Below are 21,649 nucleotides of genomic sequence, written 5' to 3'. Positions count from 1 at the left end.
CCTACCATAAAATGATATTCTGACTAAAATTAAGCTGAACCATACAGCTAACAACTGTTGTCTGGCAGCTGAAAAATATAAACAGCCTACCCTGAAGATTTTTGCAAACGCAGAAATGGAAGTCAGCTTACATTTGATTCCATGAAAACCTCTGCAAATAGGAGTTTGTAAGTTCAGCTGACTAATTTACTGTGAAATTTGCTGCAGTGGGCATAGGAGAAGGAAGCAAATACACATCAGCCACTTAGAAATCAGTTAATAGCTGACATAGTGTTTACTTAAGACTCTGCATGTTTTCATCTGAATGGATAAATATGAAATGAAAACTGAATGACAAAATACATTCATTATTTGTGACAGGAAGGTCAGTGCTGATGTAAGATGTGAAGCATTGCCAGCTGAAAGAAACAATGGAAGTTTTTTTTCCCATCAAAACTATAAAGGCTGGAGTTAAGGTGGAGAAAACGGATTGTGTATCTTACTGGACAAGTCTCTGAAGTATAACAATGGTAAAGAACAAAATAATTTTCCAGGTAAAACCACAACTTACACATTGTTATCACTAAGATCATATTTCAGCAACAAGTTTAGGCATAAAGAACGTCTCCCGCACTGCCAAGCTACATCCTCACCCTAAGCTATGCCTGGCCCCGTGAGGCTACATTGTGAATCAAAATTTTAAAACACTGCTACAAAAAGGAGCTTAGGGGAGCAATGCACTGCAACACTGAGCGTGAAGCCACCACTGAAGGTACAGAGCAAAAGCTTGGTGAGGCCTGGGACAATTATGTGGGCTTCAAGTGCAAAATGGCACATTGACTATTTAATCTTTACTCCAAAATTATTTCAGGTATTGCAGATCAGCATTGTTCCAACAAGACATAATCATGACCCTATTAACTCTTTATCAAAACTTATTTTGCTTGAGGAGTTCAAAATTTTTCTGTAAGATCTGTAATCTTAAAAGTTTGCATGCAACAAACAAAATAACGAGTAGCTTTTAAATTAATTTCTAGTAGTATAACTTGCCATTCTGCAGGGGTAATGAAGTTACTTTTATTTAATTGCTCATGCAGGTCTTCATTCTCCTTCACCAACTCTTCAACTCGTACTTTAAAATTCTTCATATCCTCCTGGAAGACAAAGGACTCCCTATGAAATTTTTTAGAAGTAAGTATTTTGGTTTAGTTTTTACATCAACAAAAACTTTTATAAATATATATGCCTGGGTGCTTTCTAATTCTCCTGTTAACAGCATATTATCTCACAACTCATCTTTAATTCAGATATGCATCCTTAACTTCTAAATTGTTTCATCAATCTAGTAATATTTGATTAAAAATAATAAAAATATTTGAACTGTGCCAGATTTTTGCTAAGTGTCATTTAAATTAAGCAAGTTGTAGATCCTTAAAATATGGATTTAAAAACCAGAATTCTGGAAATTATTATAGGATACTATACATTTTCAGTATGATTTACATGAATTTGACTATGGTATGACAATATACTGAATTTACAGTAACATGAAAACCTTGGTGTTTTCTGCTTATTTTACAGATTAATTTTTTGAAGGAAATAAATTATTCTGAAAAGCTATGGCAGTTCTGTTCTGAAGCAAGAAATCATTTTTCAAAGATTCAATGACAAAAAAACTACTTCTAAAGAGCAAAAAGAGTACCCGTCCCTTAATGTCCATTCCTTAAATAAGTAGAAATAAATATTCTTCTACCACAAAATCCACAGGCCAGTAACTGGAAGAGCAGCTATTCAGGGCACTGCATGCCCATTAGGAATGACAACGGTAAATTCTTTCCACCACTGACTGTGTTCACGGTTTACTCTATTCAGAGAGCACAATTCTTGTACATCTCAGTGTAGTGCCTGCTTCTACATCTGAACAGGCTGACAAAAACAAGCAAGCCAAGTAGGATAAGACAGCACAACAACTATGCATGGAAAAGTAAAACAAAATCACTTTTAATTTTAGGCAGAAAACAGTTTTGACAAATTCCTTTTAAAAATTTCAGTAATTTATTTCTGCTTTAGTGTAGAAGTATATTTTCTTTAAATGGCAACTTGCCTCATGTTCAAGATTTAAATCTTCTTTTTCTCTTATTCTGTCTTCATATGCCAACAGAAGAGGTGACAAATACTTCATATCCAACTTAAAAAAAAATCCATCCATATAAATCAATTACAAACCATAATATCATCAATATTTTTTTTACTACTTCTCCTGCTATATATTGCTGGTTTTAAAAGCTATTAAAGGTGTTTGTATACGCCTTGCAGACAAGAGTGCAGGACTTACACAAGCACACAGACCACCATATGCAAAATGATGCTGCAGAAGCACTTAATAGCACCGCTTTAGGAGCAAGCTTTGGAAAAGACAAGGCTGGATGCTGTACTTGCACACTTCACTAAAAAGCAGCTATTACTTATGTAACAGCAGAATGGGGATGCAAATGAATATGAAACCAAACTATGAAACACTACAGTGAATACAGTTAATAATAAAATTTAGCCCAGATTCATTAATTAAGTGGGAAAGGAATTTTTACACTCTCAAACCTGTATCTTTAAAACTAAATACATATGTATGTGATTCTTGGATATTATGGCTAGAAAGACAAAGCAGAAGGAGGACTTTCCTATTTCTGTAAAGTTCTGAATAACAATAAGGAAGGAAAATTTAAGATCTGATCAGCATTTCAAGGAAAAATTGTTTCATATATTACAAATTCATTCAATTACACAGATTATTTGCCTTCTCCTTGCCAGAAATTCATAGGCTACTAGTGGACCTATGAACATTCCTACCATAAGAATCACTGAAATCTGCCATTTTCTTTTCATATCATCTTAAAAATAATCACAACAGAAGATTAACAACTAAGATGATTAACAATTAAGCAATAGACTTTGAAGCAAACTATATGCTAGACAATACTAAGTGAAGATGGTATTTATGATTCTCAGGGTAACAGTACTTCTACTTAATTTGCATTCAGTAGTTCAAAGTTGGCGATTGTATGCAATCTGTAGCTTATTGTAAATTCAACCGGAGCTGCACACATTCGTTGCAAAGTTCTGCCCTATGTCTTTTTATGCAACAACACAAATGTTTATAATATTCTACTAGTATGTGATAGTTCAGTAAAGTAACAAAATAATATCCTGAATATTTTGGTTCCAATAAAGAAATTCTACTATACTCGGATAAGTGAAAATATTTTTTTGCTTACCAGCCATGGTGGTGGTGGTCCTTTCATGGGTAAACTTTTCAGTTTTAGATGCTAAAACAGATTTTTAAAAAGATATTGAAATTATTTCCTGCTTTTAGAAGCACCAACCACCATCCACTGCAGTCACAACTATTACCCCAAACAAGTTTATGTTTCTAATTACACGTGTTGCCTATGTAACACACACTCAAAGTCAACAAAACCGGAAATTCAGTATCTTACTAACACAGGAGAACATCTAACTTCTTAAAGTTAGACTTAACGATAAATGAGTACATACAATTCCAGAAAAAGCTTATGCCACTTGTAGACTTTGTGGCAAATTTGGAGAAAATAGTCTTAAAAATCTCAAAGATGAATGAAAGGACAATGGGACATCAGACCAAACTGCCTTTATAACCAAGATTCTCACCTCTTCCTGAGACAATGGCCTGAATTTAGTTTGATAGCGACTTAATTCTACATTTAAACGATGGACCGTCATTTTCAAAGCATCATTTTCATCTACCAGTTCTTGTGCTTGTCGTCTGAGACAAAGTAATTCTGTAGCCTCCTCTATTAAAACAAATACCCAACAAGAAAGTTCAATCAAAATTTGAGAAATGTTAGCAATAATTTGTTAATTGTAAGGAAAAAAAATCTCAATGAGCTAGAATCATAAGAGAACTTATCTCAAAATACTGTAATGAAAAATTAATAAAAATAAAAAATTAAACAACCAAGTAATTTTTTTTCATGTAAGTATTCCTTGATGAAATTTCTACAAATATAGAAAATACTGTTCAGAAACTACTTCTGCATAGATACTTGCTCAAATCAATGAGTGGAAACCTACTACTGCTGGAACAGGTTGTAAGAATTTAGAAAAACCAAACAAGATAACTACAGAATAGCTTATACGCTTCTCGTACCTTCTCTATGTGACTTCTCAGCAGCTTCTTTAAGTCTTCTGTTTTCTTGCTCTAGTCTCTTCAGCTTTAATAGCTGTTCTTCCATTTGCTGTTTTGTTCCCTCAAATTGTTGAACCATAGCCTGGTACGCCTTGCTCAGAGACCAGTTTTCTTGTTTTAGTTCTCTGAACTTTTCTTTAGTCATATTTTCCTGTGCTTGCCTTGCCCGAATAGACATATCTGTAATGCCACAGTACAATGTATTTAAATGGTATTCAGACTTGAATGTGAGTTTCAGCAAATTGTAATCCATTTTTTCCAATATTAGCATTATATATGAATGATACTTCATAAGAGAATGGATTTGGAAAGACAGCTATATAGTGGAGTGGCTGCAAGTTCCCATCTTTTCTCTCAGACACTGAAAACATTCCTTCCTTAAAGGGCAAAGAAAGTGTCAGCAGATCTCCCTCTCCCTAGCATAAGTGACTAGAGAGGTGAGAGAAATATCCACTGCAGAAAGCAAAGTGTATGTGCTCCGCATGAACTAGTTAGTCCTCTTGCCCCCTCTCTGAATTAGGCTTTGAGAATACAAGCAGGAAAATGTATTTTTTATATACATATGCATATTATTAAAGTGAAGATTTGTAGTAAAATCATAGAAAAAACCGAAGTACCTGGGGATGGCGGAGGCTTTTCACGTATCAGATTTTCAATTAATGACTTTTCTTCCTAGCAGAGGAATAAAAAATTAAACAATTTGCTTTAACAGTTATCCTTCCTGAAGTACTCTGAACAGAATCACTGTTGGAGAACTTAAGAAACAGAACTTTTGAAGCAGTTTGTTTTATATCAACAAAATTTAAGGTTGGATTTACTACTGACAATATATGACTTGTCGTTTACTAATCTTGACATTGTTTTGTCACTTATCACTGCCATCAGTCATTTGTGGACGCTTGAAACTGTTAATACTTTCTTTAGTTGTCAGAGATGTATAGTTCTGAAAACCATTTTATGGCTGACATAAGAGTTACAAAAACATAAAGCATCTTGACCAAATAGGATGAATCTTGCTCCCACTTGTTAGTTTGTATAAAATATGACAGTCAATTATGCTATGAACTTTCAGTCCCTAAGTGGGAATCGGCAAATAAATTAAAATGTAAAATGTTCTTCAACAAAGTTTTTACATTTTCAGAAGGTTCTTTCACCAGGAAAGATCTACGGGCTGAATTTATACTAATATATTTACTTGAAATGAACATGATCAATATACAAACTTTCTCCATGTTTTTACGAAACAGCCGTGAAGTTCTGTAAGGATATGATGCCAGGTAATTTAACATACCAAGACACTGATGACTAAATGAGTCAAAACTCAAGAACAATTTCAAAACAAAATATATGTGGTCAAGAACTTGAAGAAAAAAAAAAAAAGTGATGTTAACAATGGAAGAACTGACCATTTTTGTAAATAATATGCCAGCAAGTTGATCTGAGAAACTAAACTTTTGGGTATTCTTTTTCAAGCTTATGAAAGCAGTCAGATGGGCCCAGCTGGAAAACTAGATAAAAATCTAGCAAAGCCAGGCTCAGAATTTAAAAATTATCACTAAGAGCTATCTGTTGCTATAATATGATGTCTACCACTCTCAGTCTCTTTCTTGCACATGAGTAACAACAGAAGATCTATTTTAAAAAAAACAAAACCCAAACACTTCTGTATGGCCTATTTACCTATATAGTGGTATTTCTGAAAAGAAATTCTTGGCCATTCTTGTACTCCAAAAGTAAAAGATGCCCTAGTGGCAATAAATTAGTTTTAAGTGACTGTAATCTACCAGCTCTTTTTAACGCCCTTTTTTTCCAAAATGCATCACAAATCAACCTTCATATAAGCCTTACCCTTAAATTCAAGCCAAGATGTTGGTCTTCTGTTAAAAGAAAAATAGATCTTTCAGTCAATTAAAAACAAAAGTATTTGTAAGTCCTTAAGTTATAACAGTTCACAGGGATATGTAAGTATATGTATTATATACGGCAAATAAATGTAAGAAAGTCCTCCCCAAACCACAAATTAGACCACTAACTTTCCATTATCTCTTTCATGGCATATCAGGGTACTGATGTGAGACCTTACTTTACCTCACATTGTATAGATGGAACTATGGAAGAAACGCAATGTTGTCTTCCACTGTTCTTTTAGAATTTGACTAAAGGACAAATGAAATATTTTCATTGATTTTACTGGGCTTGAATCCTATTGTATCTCTGAACAAAGCCAGTACAAATTTGACAGCTTCCAAGATCTGCAGCACTTACTATGTAGAGGAGGGATTAGAAATGGTTTATATATCCTATTCTTTTCAGTTTAATGCATTCATTTCCCAAATAGTTTTATCAAAGCAACCCATTCTTTCTGGATATTGTTCTCTAAAGCTTTACAAATAACTCCACTGAAATAATACTGAAACACTGGGATCCAACATGAATAAAACTTAGAAAGACAAAGATTTTTCAAAATGGACTCAGTTCTGCTTTCTCTTCCCTATCCAATAGCTACTACAGTGCTGCCATCCTCTGTAAAAACTGCATTTTGCAGCTCTGGAACAAATTATAGTTTCCTGTTTTCCTGATTTTAAAATAACGGACAAGATAATTATGCAATAAAAGTCCTATGCAGGTAGATTGGTCTTGCTCTCTTGTCATATTTTCTCCCCCACAATATTCTGTTGTTACAAAAAAATAGCTTAATGACAGGTTCAGTTATGAACCAAGTGTCCCTGATCTAATGAAACTACTTATTGCCAAAAAGTTATTTGCATCTAATGAAACTACTTATTGCAAAAAAGTTCAGAGCATTCAGTGATAATTGGAAACAGATGATCATGTTCAGCTCTCTATTCTGTCAGAACCTTACTGTGTGACCTAATGTACAATTCTAAGGTCCAGACCTTCAAAGACAACAAGAATGATACAACTTCTGTAGAAAGGATAAACAACCCCAGTATCGTGCCATTTGATTATTAAAAATAAAAAAAATTTCTTAGTGCTGATTTTTAGGTGTGATTTTTTTATCCAAGAAAAATGACTCATTAAAAGTTTTTTATTCTATCTCTTTAGGGTTTTTTAAACATTGGTAGTTTCTACTTTTTTCCGTTTTTTGAGTACAGTAACATTCCAATAGTTTCCAGAGTATAAACCAGATTGATTCTAGCACGTATATCAACAGAAATGTAGTAGAGAATGACTGTACTAGACAAGACAAAGAGTTCACAGGGTTTTTTTTCTCTCTCTTTACATTGGCTGATAGTGGATGTTTAGGAGTTTCAGTTACACAGTGAATATAGACCAATACTCCCTCATCATGCACGTTTTTCATTTTCTGTAACTATTAGAAATGGATAACTATTTAGCAGCATTTATTCCACTGACTTTAAAAAAAAAAGAATAATAAATATTTATCATATAGTATTAAATTTATTTTATTCAAAAATTATTTTTCCCCATGGTATTAAAATGTACGGCATTTTGACTAAAGTAAGTTTATTTACCTTCTATCTGCGTGTTTGACTCATCCACCAGCACCCGAAACTCAGTTTCATGAGAAGGCGCCTCTTCCTTGTAAGCATTAACACTAGGAGACAGTGGAAACTCTTCCTATGTAAAAATAAGACAAGCCTATCTAATCCATGATAACACTGTTAAAATAGGCTACATGTCTTGATACCTGTATGAAACCTTTAGTGTACTAATGTCCCAGTCACATTCAGAACTGTAATCCAATATTTTAAGATAATAAATGATAAGACATACTTTTTTTGTTTAGGGCTCTATGTAAATAAAATCTAAACCTTACATTGATCAACAGGAGGTAGAAAACTATGACAGCCATTTAGTTCACAGGGCCAATACCTCCTGTTACCTTATTCAGTCACAAGTCTGTAAAATTATCCTATGTTTGCTTGTTCTGTGTCGTAGCTAAACTTGCTCTTAAAAGATCAATCACTTATCTACTATATCACAGCACTGAGGGATTCATGAATAATTTTTAACATTGTCTTTGCTGGTTTTCCCCTGCTGATCACACACTAGTGTCCCACATATTCCACTCCCTTTCTTTTCCCTCCCCTCCTCTTACGGATTACTATTTCTTCACCTAGGGGTGTTTTCTGATTTCTTTCACATGCATAGCATTTTATTGCCTCTTTACTACTCAGTTACTACTTCCTGTTTGTTAAATTTTTGTATCATTTTGGACAGAGATGCAAACTGAACTTTAAACGTGCCTTAGGAGTATTAAGCTGCCCATTGTTAGTTAAGAAAATCCAAACCTGTAACACAGAAAAATTCACTGGTCTTCAAGACAACAAGGTAATTAATTCTGTTGGATTCTGAATCTCCTGTCTCTACATAGGTCTCCACTCATTAGCACATTACTGAATCAATAACTAAGCTTTCACCATTTGTAAAAGTAAAGTTCCTAGTGCTTTTAACAAATAATCTACTATATAAGTATCACGCTCAACATAAAATATTGAACATTTTACACGACTAAATTATTAACAATTTAATTATATCCTTGTATATTATATTATTTTAATACTATTAATAATTATATTAATAATCAGAGATATGGAATTTCTGAGGATCAACAAAGAAATTTAACTTGTGTAGGAGTAAATGAACCACAAAAAGAACTGAATAACCGTCTAGAAAGTAAGAAGAGAATGAAAAGCCTTAGAAATAGTTAATACTTGCATTAGTATACTAAAACATGGTAAAGGAATTAATGGATTTGAAAATCCTACCTTTTTATTTTTGCAAGGAACAGCATAAATAGCATTGGTGCTAAAGCTTTCTCCCCTTTTCTCATTACTCTGACAGCTGGACTCTGCCTCTTTATCAGCATCTGAAAGATAGGTAGCCATGTCCTCCTCGTCACAATAATTGCCTGATATTTCCAGGGACTGTACAGGAGATCTGTCACCACCATCAAGTTTCCAATTAGGCCTGCAAGTAGAAAGCAGTTTAAAGCCTGTTTCAACATTGCTTACTCTTCCAAAAAAATAAACACTAGTAAAGTAGAACCATCAGTCTTAGAATATACACAAGTCCAAACAGCCAACACAAACAGACATCTAAGTTTGTCAGCTGCAAACAAGGAATCTAGCCTATGCGTATGCTTTAAAACAGATGATTAACACTGGAAATACATTTTCTTCTCTATCTTAAAGAAAATGCCAGATTAGAGATAGACAGTTGCTAATTCTACCAAAAGAACAGTCTGAAATAATTATTTAGCACAAAGTAAATATCTCACATGTAATTCAGATGATTCCTCAGTGACTGTTTGTATAATCGATCGTCATTTGGCAGAAATAATATATGTTTTCACTTGTCACTGCTGTACAACCTAAATCTCCCTCTCTGAAGATCGTATGCGTAACATTATGAGAAATGGAGTCAGGATTGTAGACACTTCGGACCCAATTTATGATGTGGTGAGAAAAAAGTAAGTGGCTATAACACCAGGAGTTGAATTAGTTTGCTGTAACTCTTTGGTAAAATTATATTGTTGACAGATTCTATTTCTAATATAAGATATCAAACCAGAAAGTATACACTACCCCATTCTGAGCTCTGTGACTGTCGCATATGGTTCAAAGCATTCTTGTTCCACATAGGTGGAATCACTTTCAGAAAGCGATCTCTGCCGAGGCTGAGGAATAGCAACAGTGCGCCCTGTTAGTGTTGTTGCAAGGATAGCTGCTGCTAGAGCAGATCTGGAAGAAGACAGAATAAAGCAATGAAACAATACTGATGTCTTCTCTGTGGCCCACATTTTATGTTTTTTTCCACTGCAAAATGTCTTAGCTATTTAAGCAAAGCAAAAAGTTCACAGTTAACAAGTATAAACACCACTGAAAGTGCTAAGGGATTGGTTATAAACTATTAGCTCCCAAAGTAATGCACAAAACTGGGCAAGCTCTTGTAACACAGCTAACAGGAAAGTACAATACCTATCATTTTTCCCAAATTACATGCATGAAAATCATGGAATATACTGAGTTACATTCCCAAAATTGACATTGGTAATTTACATACTTTGCATTCACTTTAGCTATAACAAATACTACCTGGTGGTGTGTTGAAAGTGTTCCATGTTCTGCTATTTTGTTGCCTAGTTTCAATTATTCCCTACTCTGAACCTTTTACTTATGACTCTGAAGCTGTTAATAAATGCTGGCACACTGCAAACTACAGCAAGCATAAGTAGACAGAAGTGCCTATTTGTGGGATGCTGCAGAGTATAGAGAAGGGTAGGAAGAAGAGGAAAAAACAAGTAGGAACAAGAATTAAAGGACAGAAATGGTGAGGACTGTAACAGGAATGACAACAACTGGAGGTCAAACAGGAAGAAGAAATGAACTAGGATTAAGTAGGAATGTTACAGACACTAGAAAGACCATAGAAAACAACCAGAATTAAACTAAACATAGAGCAAACGTAAAAGAAAAACTGTAAGAAACTACAAATTAAAAGAAAAATAAATTTGCATTTTCTCTAACTTGCCTATATAGCTCATTCAAATCTAACCCAACGTGGGTTTACATGCCAGGTTTTTAAGTCCCTGCTTTTTTTAATAAGCAATAAAGTGGCATGTTAGTAATGTTTAATTTATGCTTTTCTAATTAATTAAAATTTCCTGACTCACAGTACTAGTACTGCTACAGTCCTACTAGAGTCTAGCACCCAAATTAAAAATGGCCCTAACTTTAAAAATTCCATTTGTCTTTAACTGACTCAGATTTATAAGCTACATACTCATAAAGGTCGTCCTAATTATTTAGCATGCTTAGGAAAGGGAGAAAAATAGCTATCTTCAAAGTTCAAAGAAGGGAACAGCCCCAATGAAAAAGATATTCTATTTATGAAAAGGTTTATGTAAATACTGCAGCAAGGACATGCAATTCTTCTAATCATGCTTTTCTAGTATGCTATTGTAGTTGATGAAACAAAATAAAAAACTCAAAACCTACCTGGGCCTTTCTGGAGAAGGGTTTGGACTACGAGGGGGAGGGGTGCGGGGAACTGCAGGTTTAGGAGCTATGGTAGCAGCAGGGACCAGGCCATGAGCTATATGTTTCTAAACAATTTAAAATAAAATTAGTTGACAATAACTTTAGGGGTCACAATGAAAACAACACAGAATTGAACATGCACAAAAACTCACAATGCAAAATAATATAAAATGGAAGAACAATTACATGCAATTTATGTAAACAGATGACTTGAAATGGTTCCAAGTTTAACTTTTTAACATGTATGAACAGCTGCTAATGAAGGTTAAAATGTAATTCACATAAGACCCATGATAGTAGGTTTTCTATCCACTATATCATAATCTGCAAAAATAGAATTTTAACTTACTCAATTCAAGCTTTTTCTTGTATACATACAAGAAGAAAGGAGTACTAGAAATTAACTTTTTCATTTTTTTCAAAATATTTGAACCCTGCTTCAGAGTAACAACATTAGTCCCTTTCTTGTAGAAAGAGCCTGTCAGCCAGAAGTAATCCTCAGTCATAGCAGTATGAGATGGAATAAAAAACTATCACTACACAAGTCTTGCAGTCAAAGGTTCAGTCTGAATACTAATAATAGTAGCAATAATAATAATAATTCCTAACGCATTTTTATCAGCAAATCCAACAATTTTTTTTAAAAGGGTAACATTAAATACCAGGTCAGAAAACCTGGGACCAGAGTTCCCTACAAAGAGTACTTTGAATGGAATCACATAATGGTTGAGTTTGGAGTAGAGCTCTGGAGATTGCCTAGTCCAAGTCCCTATTCAAAGCAGGGTCAACTGAAGAGGGTTGCTTGGGATTCTGTCCAGTCGGGTTTTGAGTAGCTCTAAGGGTAGAGACTTCACAGCCTCTCTGGGCAACCTGTTCCAGTGTTGGACAAACCTCACATTATTATTGTTGTTGTTGTTATAATTATTATTAGTTGTTGTTTTGTTATGTTTAAGTTGAATTTTCTGTGTTTGAATTTGTGTCCATTGCCTCATCTTCCCTCTAGGCATCAGAAAATACTATGCCATAATAAAGTCCATCACCTCCTGACATGTTACTTTTTTATGGAGTAAAACAGGCTAAGTTTCTGCTATTTCTGCTGCAGAGATTTTGTTGCTGTTGTTGTTGTTGTAATTATTCTTTAACTCTCTTCTCCAACAGGATAATGAACAAGTGAACTGGGAGGTATTTCTGTCTTTACAGGAAGCTGCATCAATAACTAAATGGTGCATCACAAAGTTTGTCTTTTTACTCGGTCTTATCTTGCAAATGCACTGCTCCCTAATCCTTGAAATCAGTCTGGCATGCACCATTTTGTTTACTAAAGGCTGTTGACTGTAGATGTCTCACTATAATTACCAGGGAATACACCTGAGGTAAAAGGATGCTATCATCAAAAGTAAGACAACAACATTAGACTAATATTTTATTTTCACTCTCATATTAAAAAAAAAAAATAATTCGGTTACTTCAAGAGCGTTAAGAGCTAATATGTGCACCACTGCTGACACTCCTACAACCCGCGGCTGTTCTAAGCTTTCGCTATGAACTTTTATCAGTTCGCTTTACGGCAGCGCACGTCTGCCCCAAGGATCACCTCAGCAAGCGCGGGAAGCGAGGGAGCTGCGCTTCCCCTCCGGGCGCTCCGGCCCCCGCCAGTACCCAGAGGCCTCCCTGGAGGGGAAGGGCGCTGGAACACCGCCCCCGCCCCGCAAAGCCCGGTGCTTCTGGAGAAGGGGGGCAGGCACGGGACTGAGGGAACAGAGAACACCAGCACTCCGCCTCTGCACACTTTCTTCGCTTAGGATTTATTTTTCTCCCCGTTTTTCACTTCAAACTGCTCAGCGATCACCGGCGTCAACCGCAGGGCGCAGCCGCCTTCCCCGGGGGCCTCGGCTTGTCCCGCCCGGGCACGGTGCCCCGCCTCCCCCGCAGGCCCTCCTTCACGGGGACGGGGACCCGCCCTGGACGGGGCGATACTCACGAAGGGGCCCTTCCGGCCTCTCCTGAAACTAAACGCCATCAGGACCGGGCAGGGGACGCGTCTCCACCACCGCCTCCCAACTACTTTCTCCCCGCTTCGGACGCTTCTCCCGTCGCGACCCGCCTGGTAACAACGGCGCGGCGGATTTGCTGCGGGTTTGCGCTCCCCCAATCAGCACACGCCCTACTCATCCCTCCTCCGGCCTTAGCAACGTACCAGTGGAGAGGCCCGCCCCATCCCGCCTCCTCATTCGCTCACGGGCGGTAGAGCTCTCACTTCCTATTTGTGGCCGTCGCTGTCAGCCAGGCGCGCGTTCTGAGGCGGGCTGCTCGTCTGGTAGGTGTGAGGTGACGCCTCTCCTGAGGGGGCGGTGGGGTTTCTTTACCGGCTGGTTTCCGCTGACTCCTCTGCGGCCTGCTGGAGAAGAGGCTGCGGCTCTGCAAGGTCGGGGCGCCCAGCACGGAGCTCAGCCTCTTCTGGGCAGGTCAGCGATGGGCCAGCAGCCGCCCTTAGGGCCGTCCTCCGCTCCTCTCAGCCCGGGCCCCCAGTGAGGGCTCGCTCTGGGCCGGGCTGCAGGATGTGGGTCAGGGTGGTGGTTTTTGCGGTGGTACCGGCTCGTCTTTGGCTTTTCTCCTTAAATTGTGCCTTAGCCTCAAAGACTCCCGTTTCCCCCTACAGTCAGAGCACCGCATAAAGCTGGCAAACCTGAAAATAATCTCTCCCAACAGTTACTTTCTAATAATCTGTCTGGAGACTTCTGCCAGCTGAGGGCTGGAGATGCCTCTGAAGTCAGCTTTGTAATTGAAGCAGGCTTTCTTCCCGCAAGGGTGGATGAAAGCATAGAAAAGGTGTTTGTTTTTTTTTTTTTACCATCTGTGTGTCTCAATTCAGGTGTTCTTCAGATTGACTGGCAAAGTTGGGAGTGGAATTTGCAAGCTAACAGCTTGTATTCCAGTAAATGTAGTTGTTTACCAATTTTGATATGTTAACCATAACTGTAAGGTAGCTTTGGGGAGGAGATAGCGTCTCTTCCAGAGTATTTCATCTTATAAATTTTAATCATAAAATTAAGTTTGGAACAGGTTTATAAAGTGTGTTAATACCACATTTCTTTCTAGGGTGTAACTGTTACTGAACTAAAGATTTAAAGCAGGTCTGATGTCAACGAAAGCAAACTTTCCTGTGACAGCAGGATCTGTAGTTGTTCCTTATGGGCATGTAATTGGAAATGAGAAATGGAGAGGGTCAGAGATAGCCCAAAGGCTACAAGGTAAGCATAAATTGGAAGAGGAAAAACAATTCAGGCAAAGCATTCCCCTCTGTCACTCAGTATTGTTAAGATAGGCTGGAATATGCTTTGTCCTGTGCCTGACTGGTCCCATATTTGTGGTACAGCCTATGATAGCAGGCTGAAAATTCGTGTTTGTCTACCATGTATCTACATGATCAGTTCTGTTATATTTGCATAGTTGCTGAGCACTGTAGAGAAGAGCAGCAATATCTGCTTCTTGGGAACCACAAACTTGTGAATATGCACCTCCACTGACGTCCCTTGAACTTACATGGATACTGGGACGGTGCTATCATCTGCAGGCAAAGCATGATCATTTCAGAATAGCATGTGAAGTTTTTGTTCAAGTCCAGAGTTTAGTGAGAAGCTATAATACTTTCCAATCTGTAGCTTGAAAGTGCTATTAATTGGTGTTACTAAAGGCATCACATAGTACTTGGGATCACTTGTACCAGTTTTGCTTAAAGAGAAGAAAGGCTTTTAAAGATATGAAGTTTGTTGTCAGGTCACTAGGATTATTGACACATTAGGAAGGTTGTGCTGTGAAGTAATTATTAGTTGTTGGGGTTTTTTAACTACTGTATTTTTTTTTCTTTTAACAATCTCAAGGAAAAATTAGACTTATCTTTGAAGATGGCTTGGGACTTGTGGATTTTCATCTTTCAAACAGAACTTGCATTTTATATATTTCTGAAGCAGATTTGGTTGCAGGAGATGAATTCAAACGAAGATTGGTTCGGTTTAGAAATGTAAGTACTACGTAAAGAGAAAAGTTTTCAATTGGTGTTTGTTTATTCCATGCTCCTGAAAACATTCTTCTTGTGTTATTTTTAAATTCTAGTGGAGCTAAACTTTTGTGATAATTTCCACCTGAAAACTGAAAAAACTTGCAGCTGTGTAATAATGCTGTATTAAAGCTCAGTACTGTTGCTGCAACTTCTGTTCTTCCTCTGATTTGCTTTCATGCAGCTCATACTTGACAGAAGTTTTCTCTCTTGCATTGCATCAGCTTGTCATTAACAAGATCTTTTCTTCTTCTTTCCTTTCAATACAGGCCAGTAGTCTTGGAGGAATTGTAATTGTAGAGAAAACCCAACTAAGTGATCAGTACTTCTTAGCAGTACAAAAGCTTGTTGTGCTAGAACTTGGAATGGTGTTGCTTCCTGTGGCAAATCAAGGAGAAGCTTCTCAACTTATTACTCAGCTAGTAAGTTTTTATGTTAGTGGACAAACATTCATTAAAATATGGGATATGAGGAGAATTACGTGTTTTTCCACAATCATCGCTCATTTCAGAAGTAATACCTGGGATCTTAAAGGATACAACATATTTTGTTGTTTGAATGTAAGGAATAAATACCCTGCAACAGTAATATGGTAGTATAGTTCAGCAGAAAGAGGGCTCATTTGGGAGCAAAGAAAAGAAGTTGAAGAATATGATACTGGATTTTTTTTAATGTGATCTTGCACTGAGATGCTACTGGATAGCATTAGGCAATCTTCACTTAAGTTCTTTCAAAACTGACTTGAGATTTTGCTTTGTCTCAGGCTGGGGAAACTGTGTTCTTATGTTATTTCTCTTTTCCTTTATCCTTTTTTTGATTGCATCAAAAAGATGTGACAAAATAATTGTTTTAATTCATGGTTGGTATTAAGAAACTTGTTTTCCTAGTGAGACTTTGTGGATCTGCATCAAAACCCTTAATAAGGGCGTACACGTGGGGAGGGAACTTGTTTTTTTTTAAAACTTTCTAGTGATTGCATTGAACTCTTCTGAGATGAAAGAAACTTCTCCAAAATCCAATAAGCAGAGCTCCAGCAGAGGGCACTCAGTGTCACTTACGGTTTTCTTTTGCTTCAGGTCCGTGAACAGAGTAAGGATCACAACAGTAACCCCTTTCTTCATAAACAGTGTTCTCAGCTGGCAGAGCCATCAGTGTTTCGGACAGTGCAACAAATTCCAGGAGTTGGGAAAACAAAAGCTCTGCTTTTACTGCAACAATTTGGAAGCATCCACCGGCTTTGTAATGCATCTGTCAAAGAGCTTGAGCTAGTAGTTGGACAAACAGTAGCACAACAAATTTATACTTTTTTATGTTCCTGACGTGCATATGTAGTGCTGTTTTGGAAAACAAAGACTTCTTGTTTGTTTGCTTCTTGTGAATTATAAAATTTTGTTTTTAATAATCACATATTATGGTAATTTCTATAATCCTGGTAACAACTGGAGGGTATTGACTAATTGTCTACATATTACTAAGCTGCTGCTACTGCTTTTTTACAGCTTTTCTGCTCATGAAGATTGAGCTGTGAAAATTGCCTTGGAAAGAGAGCTGTAAAGTATTTTGAATCTATCTATCTTGTACAAAAAACCTGAGAAAGTTGCTTCTTTCGGCATCCACAAAAAAAAAAAAAAGGAAAAGCAATTTTCTTGCTTGCTTTTGTCTTCCAGAAATAAACACTTTGTTAATATGTGGGTGGTGTTATCTTCTCAGTAAGTGGAAATATGAGTTACAGTGCTTTAACAAGGTTAGCATACGTTACTTTATAGTAGTATCTCTGATTTATAACTTTTTGGATTTCCTTTGGAAAATCCTGCTGGAATATATCTTTGACTTTACACTAATTTATTTCTCTGGTTCCTTTTTCAGTTCACAGGGTGTTATCAAACTTATTCCTTTGTATATAATACCCAAAATTGTGGTTAATTCATGTTATGCTTTTGAATATAGAATGGAATAATTATAAAAATTATAATATATTTTGACAGATTAATTACCATTAGAATACATTATAATTTATAATAATATATAAAATATAATATCAATTATAATCTACATTGCAAAGAAAATAGGGGAAAGCACATATTGCATTTTATTTTAAATTATATTCTTATGCTATTTAGTAAGGGTAAAATTACCTTTTTCCTTATGCACCCATTAAGGAGGTGTGTGAAAAGTTTCTTTCATGCTACTTGGGTTTTGGATCACAGCAGGAAAGCAGTTGAGCAGGATTTTCAACTCCCTTTTGTAAGCTAAAGAGATGTGAATCATAGAACCTTGGCACCCCTGTAACCATCTCATGCACTGGTTATCATGGACAGCAGACTTACCTGTTATATTGATTCCTTACTTGGAATGAAAATACACTTATAATTTGGGCATAAATATTTAATTTAGTGAATAATAAACAACAGCATTTCCAGAACTACAGAACAAGATACTGCCTTCTTACAACTAGGGACTGCTTAAGCTTCTTTATAAATCTGTTTAGTTTTTATTGCCTCTTTCTCAGGCTTGGTCACCTTGCTATGGAGACCAGATTTCACATCTAAAGGTATGTGGCTATTGATGTTGCAGGGCAAACACCTTTTTATGACTTCAAATGACCATCTATTCAGTGCATTAAATAAAGTTCAATTAAAGTAGTAACAGCTAGTACTAACAGTTATAGACTGAACTACTAATCTATTGCAAATCTTTATTTTTAGGGCTGTATAGCTTGATGTAGCCCTATATGTCCTTATAGATAGAAATTTGTTACATCCCTGTGGTCTAAGCAAGAACATAACTTGCTGTGAAATTAGTATTTGCCTTAAGTTAGCTGTTGGCTACCACTCATTGTAAAATGAGTCTTCAGTTAGCCAACAGAAAATAATAAGTATCTATTTGTATGGCACTTGAGAAGCCCAAACTTTGACTTCAATTGAGGGGGGTGTGTGGTTAAATAAAAAAAGATCCCTACCACAACCTTTCCTCAAGGACCAGTGAGTGTGATAATGGGAATGGAAAGGCAGTTAACTGTTCAGCTAAGGGGGAAGATAGCCCACTATGATAGTTGTAGGAGGACTAAGAGAAATGAAGAGCTGGAAGGGTGATTAATATGTGACTTTGCTAAAGATTTCATTAGCTGGATAGTAATTTTAGCCATACATGCAAAGTGAATCTCTTCCGTATGGAATATTGTATGGCAGGATCTTGGGTATCGATATATGACTGCTGCTGCCTGTGGTGTAAAAAAAGTGCTGCTACAAATACACATGAAGAAAAACTACTAAGGATAGGTGAGTCATAAGTAATTTACAACTTTTTTCACATAACCTTTATAGGGCAACTCATTTTAATGCTTTTTGTAAGGAAGCAAGTTTTAGACTGTAACTTGTAAGTTCCTGTATTATGCACTGTAAGATTCTAAGTTTCCTAGATCTTTAAGCAATATTACAGAAACATGTAAGAGGCATGTCAGCCCTAAAGAGTGAAAACCTGTAAATTATCTTAGAACGGTTTGGGTTGGAAGGGACCTTAAATATCATCTAGTTTACCCCCCCCCCCACCATGGGCAGGGACACCCTCTGCTAGACTAGGTTGCCCAAAGGCCCATCCAACTTGGCCTTGAACATTTCCAGGGATGGGGCATCCACAATTTCTCTGGGCAACCTGTTCCAGTGCCTCGCTAGCCTCATAGTGAAAAATTTCTTCCCAATATCTAAATCTCCCATCCTTCAGCTTAAAGCCATTACCCCTCATCCTGTCACTCTTGTGTCTGTTTACCCTTGTAAACAGTCCTTCTCTCTAGCTTTCTTGTAGGCCCCTTCAGGCACTAGAAGGTTGCAATAAGGTCTCTCTAGAGCCTTCTCTTCTCCAGGCTGAACAACCCCAACTCCCTCAGCCTGTCCTCATAGGAGAGGTGCTCCAACCCTCTGATCATCTTTGTGGCCCTCCTCTGGACTTGCTTCAACAGCTCCATGTCTGTCTTGTACTGGAGATCCCAGAGCTGGACGCAGTATACCAGGTAGGGTCTGAGCAGAGCAGAGGGGGAGAATCATCTTGCCACAGATCTGGCCAGCACGTGATATTATACTAAATTATGCTGTATCATCCAAGCTGTAGCAAAATCAAAAAGCTACTACTAAGTGTCAGCAACTGATTTTTATTCTTAAATAAGTGTCATCAACATATTTATACCTATTACATAAGAAACTAAAAATAAGTGACAACTTCAAAGTTTACACCCAGATGCAAACTTTCCCCCATTTTAAGTTTTGAGTATCAAACAGCATATATCTACTCTGTAGATGGCAATGTTAACTAACACTACAGTGTTAGCAATTTTCAATTAATTTCAATTTTAGAACATAGAAAAATCTCAAAGAAATGCTTACACAGATAATTTTTGTCTCCCTCCTTACTATATATAGCCAATATCTGCTCATTAATTGTTCCAAGGGGAGGAGGAAGGTTTTATATCTATTTGGTTTTTTACTTGGTGTGATAGTAAATAAATATTCTGCTGCTTAGACTCACAAGCACTTCTCATATTTTAAAGCATCACCACAATTTATGTACTCTTGATCAATATACTGGAATTGGTCAGTTTTGAGATTTGTTCCACAGCTATTAATTTTATCAAGACTAGTGAGATACAAGTCTTATGGTAAGTAGGTTAAATAATTTCAAGTTTGGAATAAAGCCTGTTTTTCACAATTGAATCGACAGGCATTTAAAATGTAACCTAGATAAAAAAAGAACGGAGTAAACGCCTTTTGTAGTTCAAAAGATCTTTTGACTTCTAAGCCCTCTAATTCTCTTCCAGAATTAAATTAACTATTCAGTAGAATACACCTAGTACTCTCAGAAAAGAGAATGTGTATGCATAAAAATGACAACTACATGACACTGCCCCTTGGCACAAGGTTAGTTTCTCTGAATAATGTTATTCTCTCTCCCTTCTGTGGTTTAAGATAATTCTTTAAAATAAGTGATTTATTATTGACTCTAAACTTTTACAGCAAAATCATCCTTTAATATCTCCCCTATTGTTTTTCATGCAGCATCAAGTTTGTAATAAATAACTCCCATCTATCATAGTTGTAAAAAAATTAGTCGATACTGTATTTTGAAATTCCAAAGGAATCCAGTCCTCATGTAAGCAATTTTATCATCTACAAATTGTTATTCCATACCTCCCAAACCACTTCATTCTAACCTTCAAATACTTAAGTTTTACAGTTTCTGCCAGCCTCTGACCTTCATAGTGGCTCAGTACACAGTAAATGAAGTCAAATGGCATTTGTCTGAATTTACACATACATATATAAAGGTAAAATTGATCAATATTTTATATACATTTTTAAGAAAAACATCATGGTAACAGGTCCTTCTGAATGATTCAATACAATGAACTTTCCGTATTCAGAAGTGTGAAGGGAGAAAGCTTCTTCTTAACCTGAGAACTTCCAGCCACAGCTGAAGGAAGGCAGAGGGTGCTTGCAGCTTTCTGTCTATTTTTAGTTCCCCAGCTTAGAAAAGGCAGTTTCAGTGGGGCTTTCTTGGTCTGATCAATCTTATCCTCTTCCATGGCTAAACAGATTAAGGAGTATGTCTTCTGCATTCCCACAGAGTAAGTTGCACTCTTGCTATGCTATGGAAAAAGAGAAGCATTATAAGAATCAAGTCACCCAAAATGGGTCAAAATTCTGAAGATAACAAAAGATTACTGTGCAAATAGTTTTCCAAGGCAGATTACAGCAAGCTTTCTGTGCTAATGACATACTAAGGGAACACAAGGCTCTTCAGAGTACTGTGATTCTGGAAGTTTGCCCATGTAGACACAAGGGTATACTATACAAAAGTGTGAAGGGATTCATGAATCTTTTTCATGGGTTGTGTTACAGTTAGCATTTAGTGGCTTCTAGCATAACTATACAATATATACACTAACCTCTCTGCAAAGCTTAAGTATGTAGTTCTTGCACAAATCTATGAAGGGCAGTCTTTTTGCTGTCTTTGGGCAGGTGCCATGTTGATTGCAACTACGACAACAAAAGCTGCTGTAGGACGTTGTTTTGGGATACCTGAAAGGCACGGCTGTGCCTTGAAGCAATTTGATTCTATTCTAGCCTTTTGTTTCCAGTAGCAGTTTAGAATGGCACATGTGCAATTTCTTATTTTCAATAAGGACAATGAACTTCTTGAATAAAACAAGAAAACCTAACAGCAGTAAGAGCACCTTGTTTGCTTCTAAGGCAACAATACTTCAGTGCCTAAGCTTGCCAGGGAATGTCAGAAGCATGAAGCAGTGGATTTAGCTGAACTACAGGTTCCCTCACACTACAAATAAGTTTAAGTTATTCAGAGCTTAACATTTTT

General features: G+C 36.7%; 3 protein-coding genes across 9 annotated transcripts in view; 1 reads left to right on the top strand and 2 right to left on the bottom strand.

Annotated features, from left to right (window-relative positions):
• Positions 1-13,342, bottom strand: part of CEP89 (centrosomal protein 89) — a 43,348-nt gene extending 30,006 nt beyond the window's left edge. The window contains exons 1-12 of one of the 2 annotated variants that reach the window (XM_075765426.1): positions 13,211-13,342; positions 11,188-11,294; positions 9,775-9,930; positions 8,956-9,157; positions 7,699-7,804; positions 6,050-6,078; positions 4,819-4,873; positions 4,163-4,381; positions 3,664-3,806; positions 3,252-3,302; positions 2,084-2,167; positions 1,026-1,133 (exon numbers count right to left, since the gene is read on the bottom strand). In XM_075765426.1, coding sequence (XP_075621541.1) covers positions 1,026-1,133; positions 2,084-2,167; positions 3,252-3,302; positions 3,664-3,806; positions 4,163-4,381; positions 4,819-4,873; positions 6,050-6,078; positions 7,699-7,804; positions 8,956-9,157; positions 9,775-9,930; positions 11,188-11,294; positions 13,211-13,249 — 1,299 coding nt within the window. In that variant the 5' untranslated portion in view covers positions 13,250-13,342. The remainder of the gene's footprint in view (positions 1-1,025; positions 1,134-2,083; positions 2,168-3,251; positions 3,303-3,663; positions 3,807-4,162; positions 4,382-4,818; positions 4,874-6,049; positions 6,079-7,698; positions 7,805-8,955; positions 9,158-9,774; positions 9,931-11,187; positions 11,295-13,210) is intronic. The other variant, XM_075765427.1, reaches the window with a different exon arrangement.
• Positions 13,229-17,138, top strand: FAAP24 (FA core complex associated protein 24). Of its 6 annotated transcripts, none has more exons than XM_075765434.1 (5): positions 13,229-13,336; positions 14,329-14,480; positions 15,111-15,250; positions 15,556-15,708; positions 16,363-17,138. In XM_075765434.1, exons 2-5 carry the CDS (start codon positions 14,369-14,371, stop codon positions 16,603-16,605), a joined length of 648 nt encoding a protein of 215 aa, XP_075621549.1. In that variant the 5' UTR covers positions 13,229-13,336; positions 14,329-14,368; the 3' UTR covers positions 16,606-17,138. The 6 variants fall into 6 exon arrangements, with proteins under 6 accessions (XP_075621549.1, XP_075621548.1, XP_075621547.1 ...); XM_075765433.1 differs by lacking the exon at positions 13,229-13,336 and adding an exon at positions 13,413-13,757; XM_075765432.1 differs by lacking the exon at positions 13,229-13,336 and adding an exon at positions 13,414-13,694 and having other exon boundaries at positions 16,363-17,137.
• A 2,276-nt stretch (positions 17,139-19,414) lies between these two features.
• Positions 19,415-21,649, bottom strand: part of RHPN2 (rhophilin Rho GTPase binding protein 2) — a 29,511-nt gene continuing 27,276 nt past the window's right edge. Inside the window, exon 15 of the mRNA XM_075765489.1 lies at positions 19,415-20,921. Within this exon, the coding sequence (XP_075621604.1) occupies positions 20,670-20,921 (252 nt within the window). The 3' untranslated portion in view covers positions 19,415-20,669. The remainder of the gene's footprint in view (positions 20,922-21,649) is intronic.

The sequence above is a fragment of the Balearica regulorum genome, chromosome 13 (genome assembly GCF_011004875.1).
Source record: "Balearica regulorum gibbericeps isolate bBalReg1 chromosome 13, bBalReg1.pri, whole genome shotgun sequence".
In the NCBI taxonomy this organism is placed as follows: Eukaryota; Metazoa; Chordata; class Aves; order Gruiformes; family Gruidae; genus Balearica; species Balearica regulorum.
The sequence above is the reverse complement of the archived record's forward strand: the minus strand, read 5'-3'. Positions and strand labels throughout refer to the sequence as shown.

What these genes read in the sequence shown, in the direction of transcription:
- FAAP24 (XM_075765434.1), top strand. Translation starts at nt 14,369, where the DNA reads ATGTCAACGAAAGCAAACTTTCCTGTGACAGCAGGATCTGTAGTTGTT. An exon ending in GATAGCCCAAAGGCTACAAG is followed by an intron (nt 14,481 to 15,110) that starts GTAAGCATAAAT and finishes AACAATCTCAAG; the next exon opens with GAAAAATTAGACTTATCTTT. An exon ending in CTCAACTTATTACTCAGCTA is followed by an intron (nt 15,709 to 16,362) that starts GTAAGTTTTTAT and finishes CTTTTGCTTCAG; the next exon opens with GTCCGTGAACAGAGTAAGGA.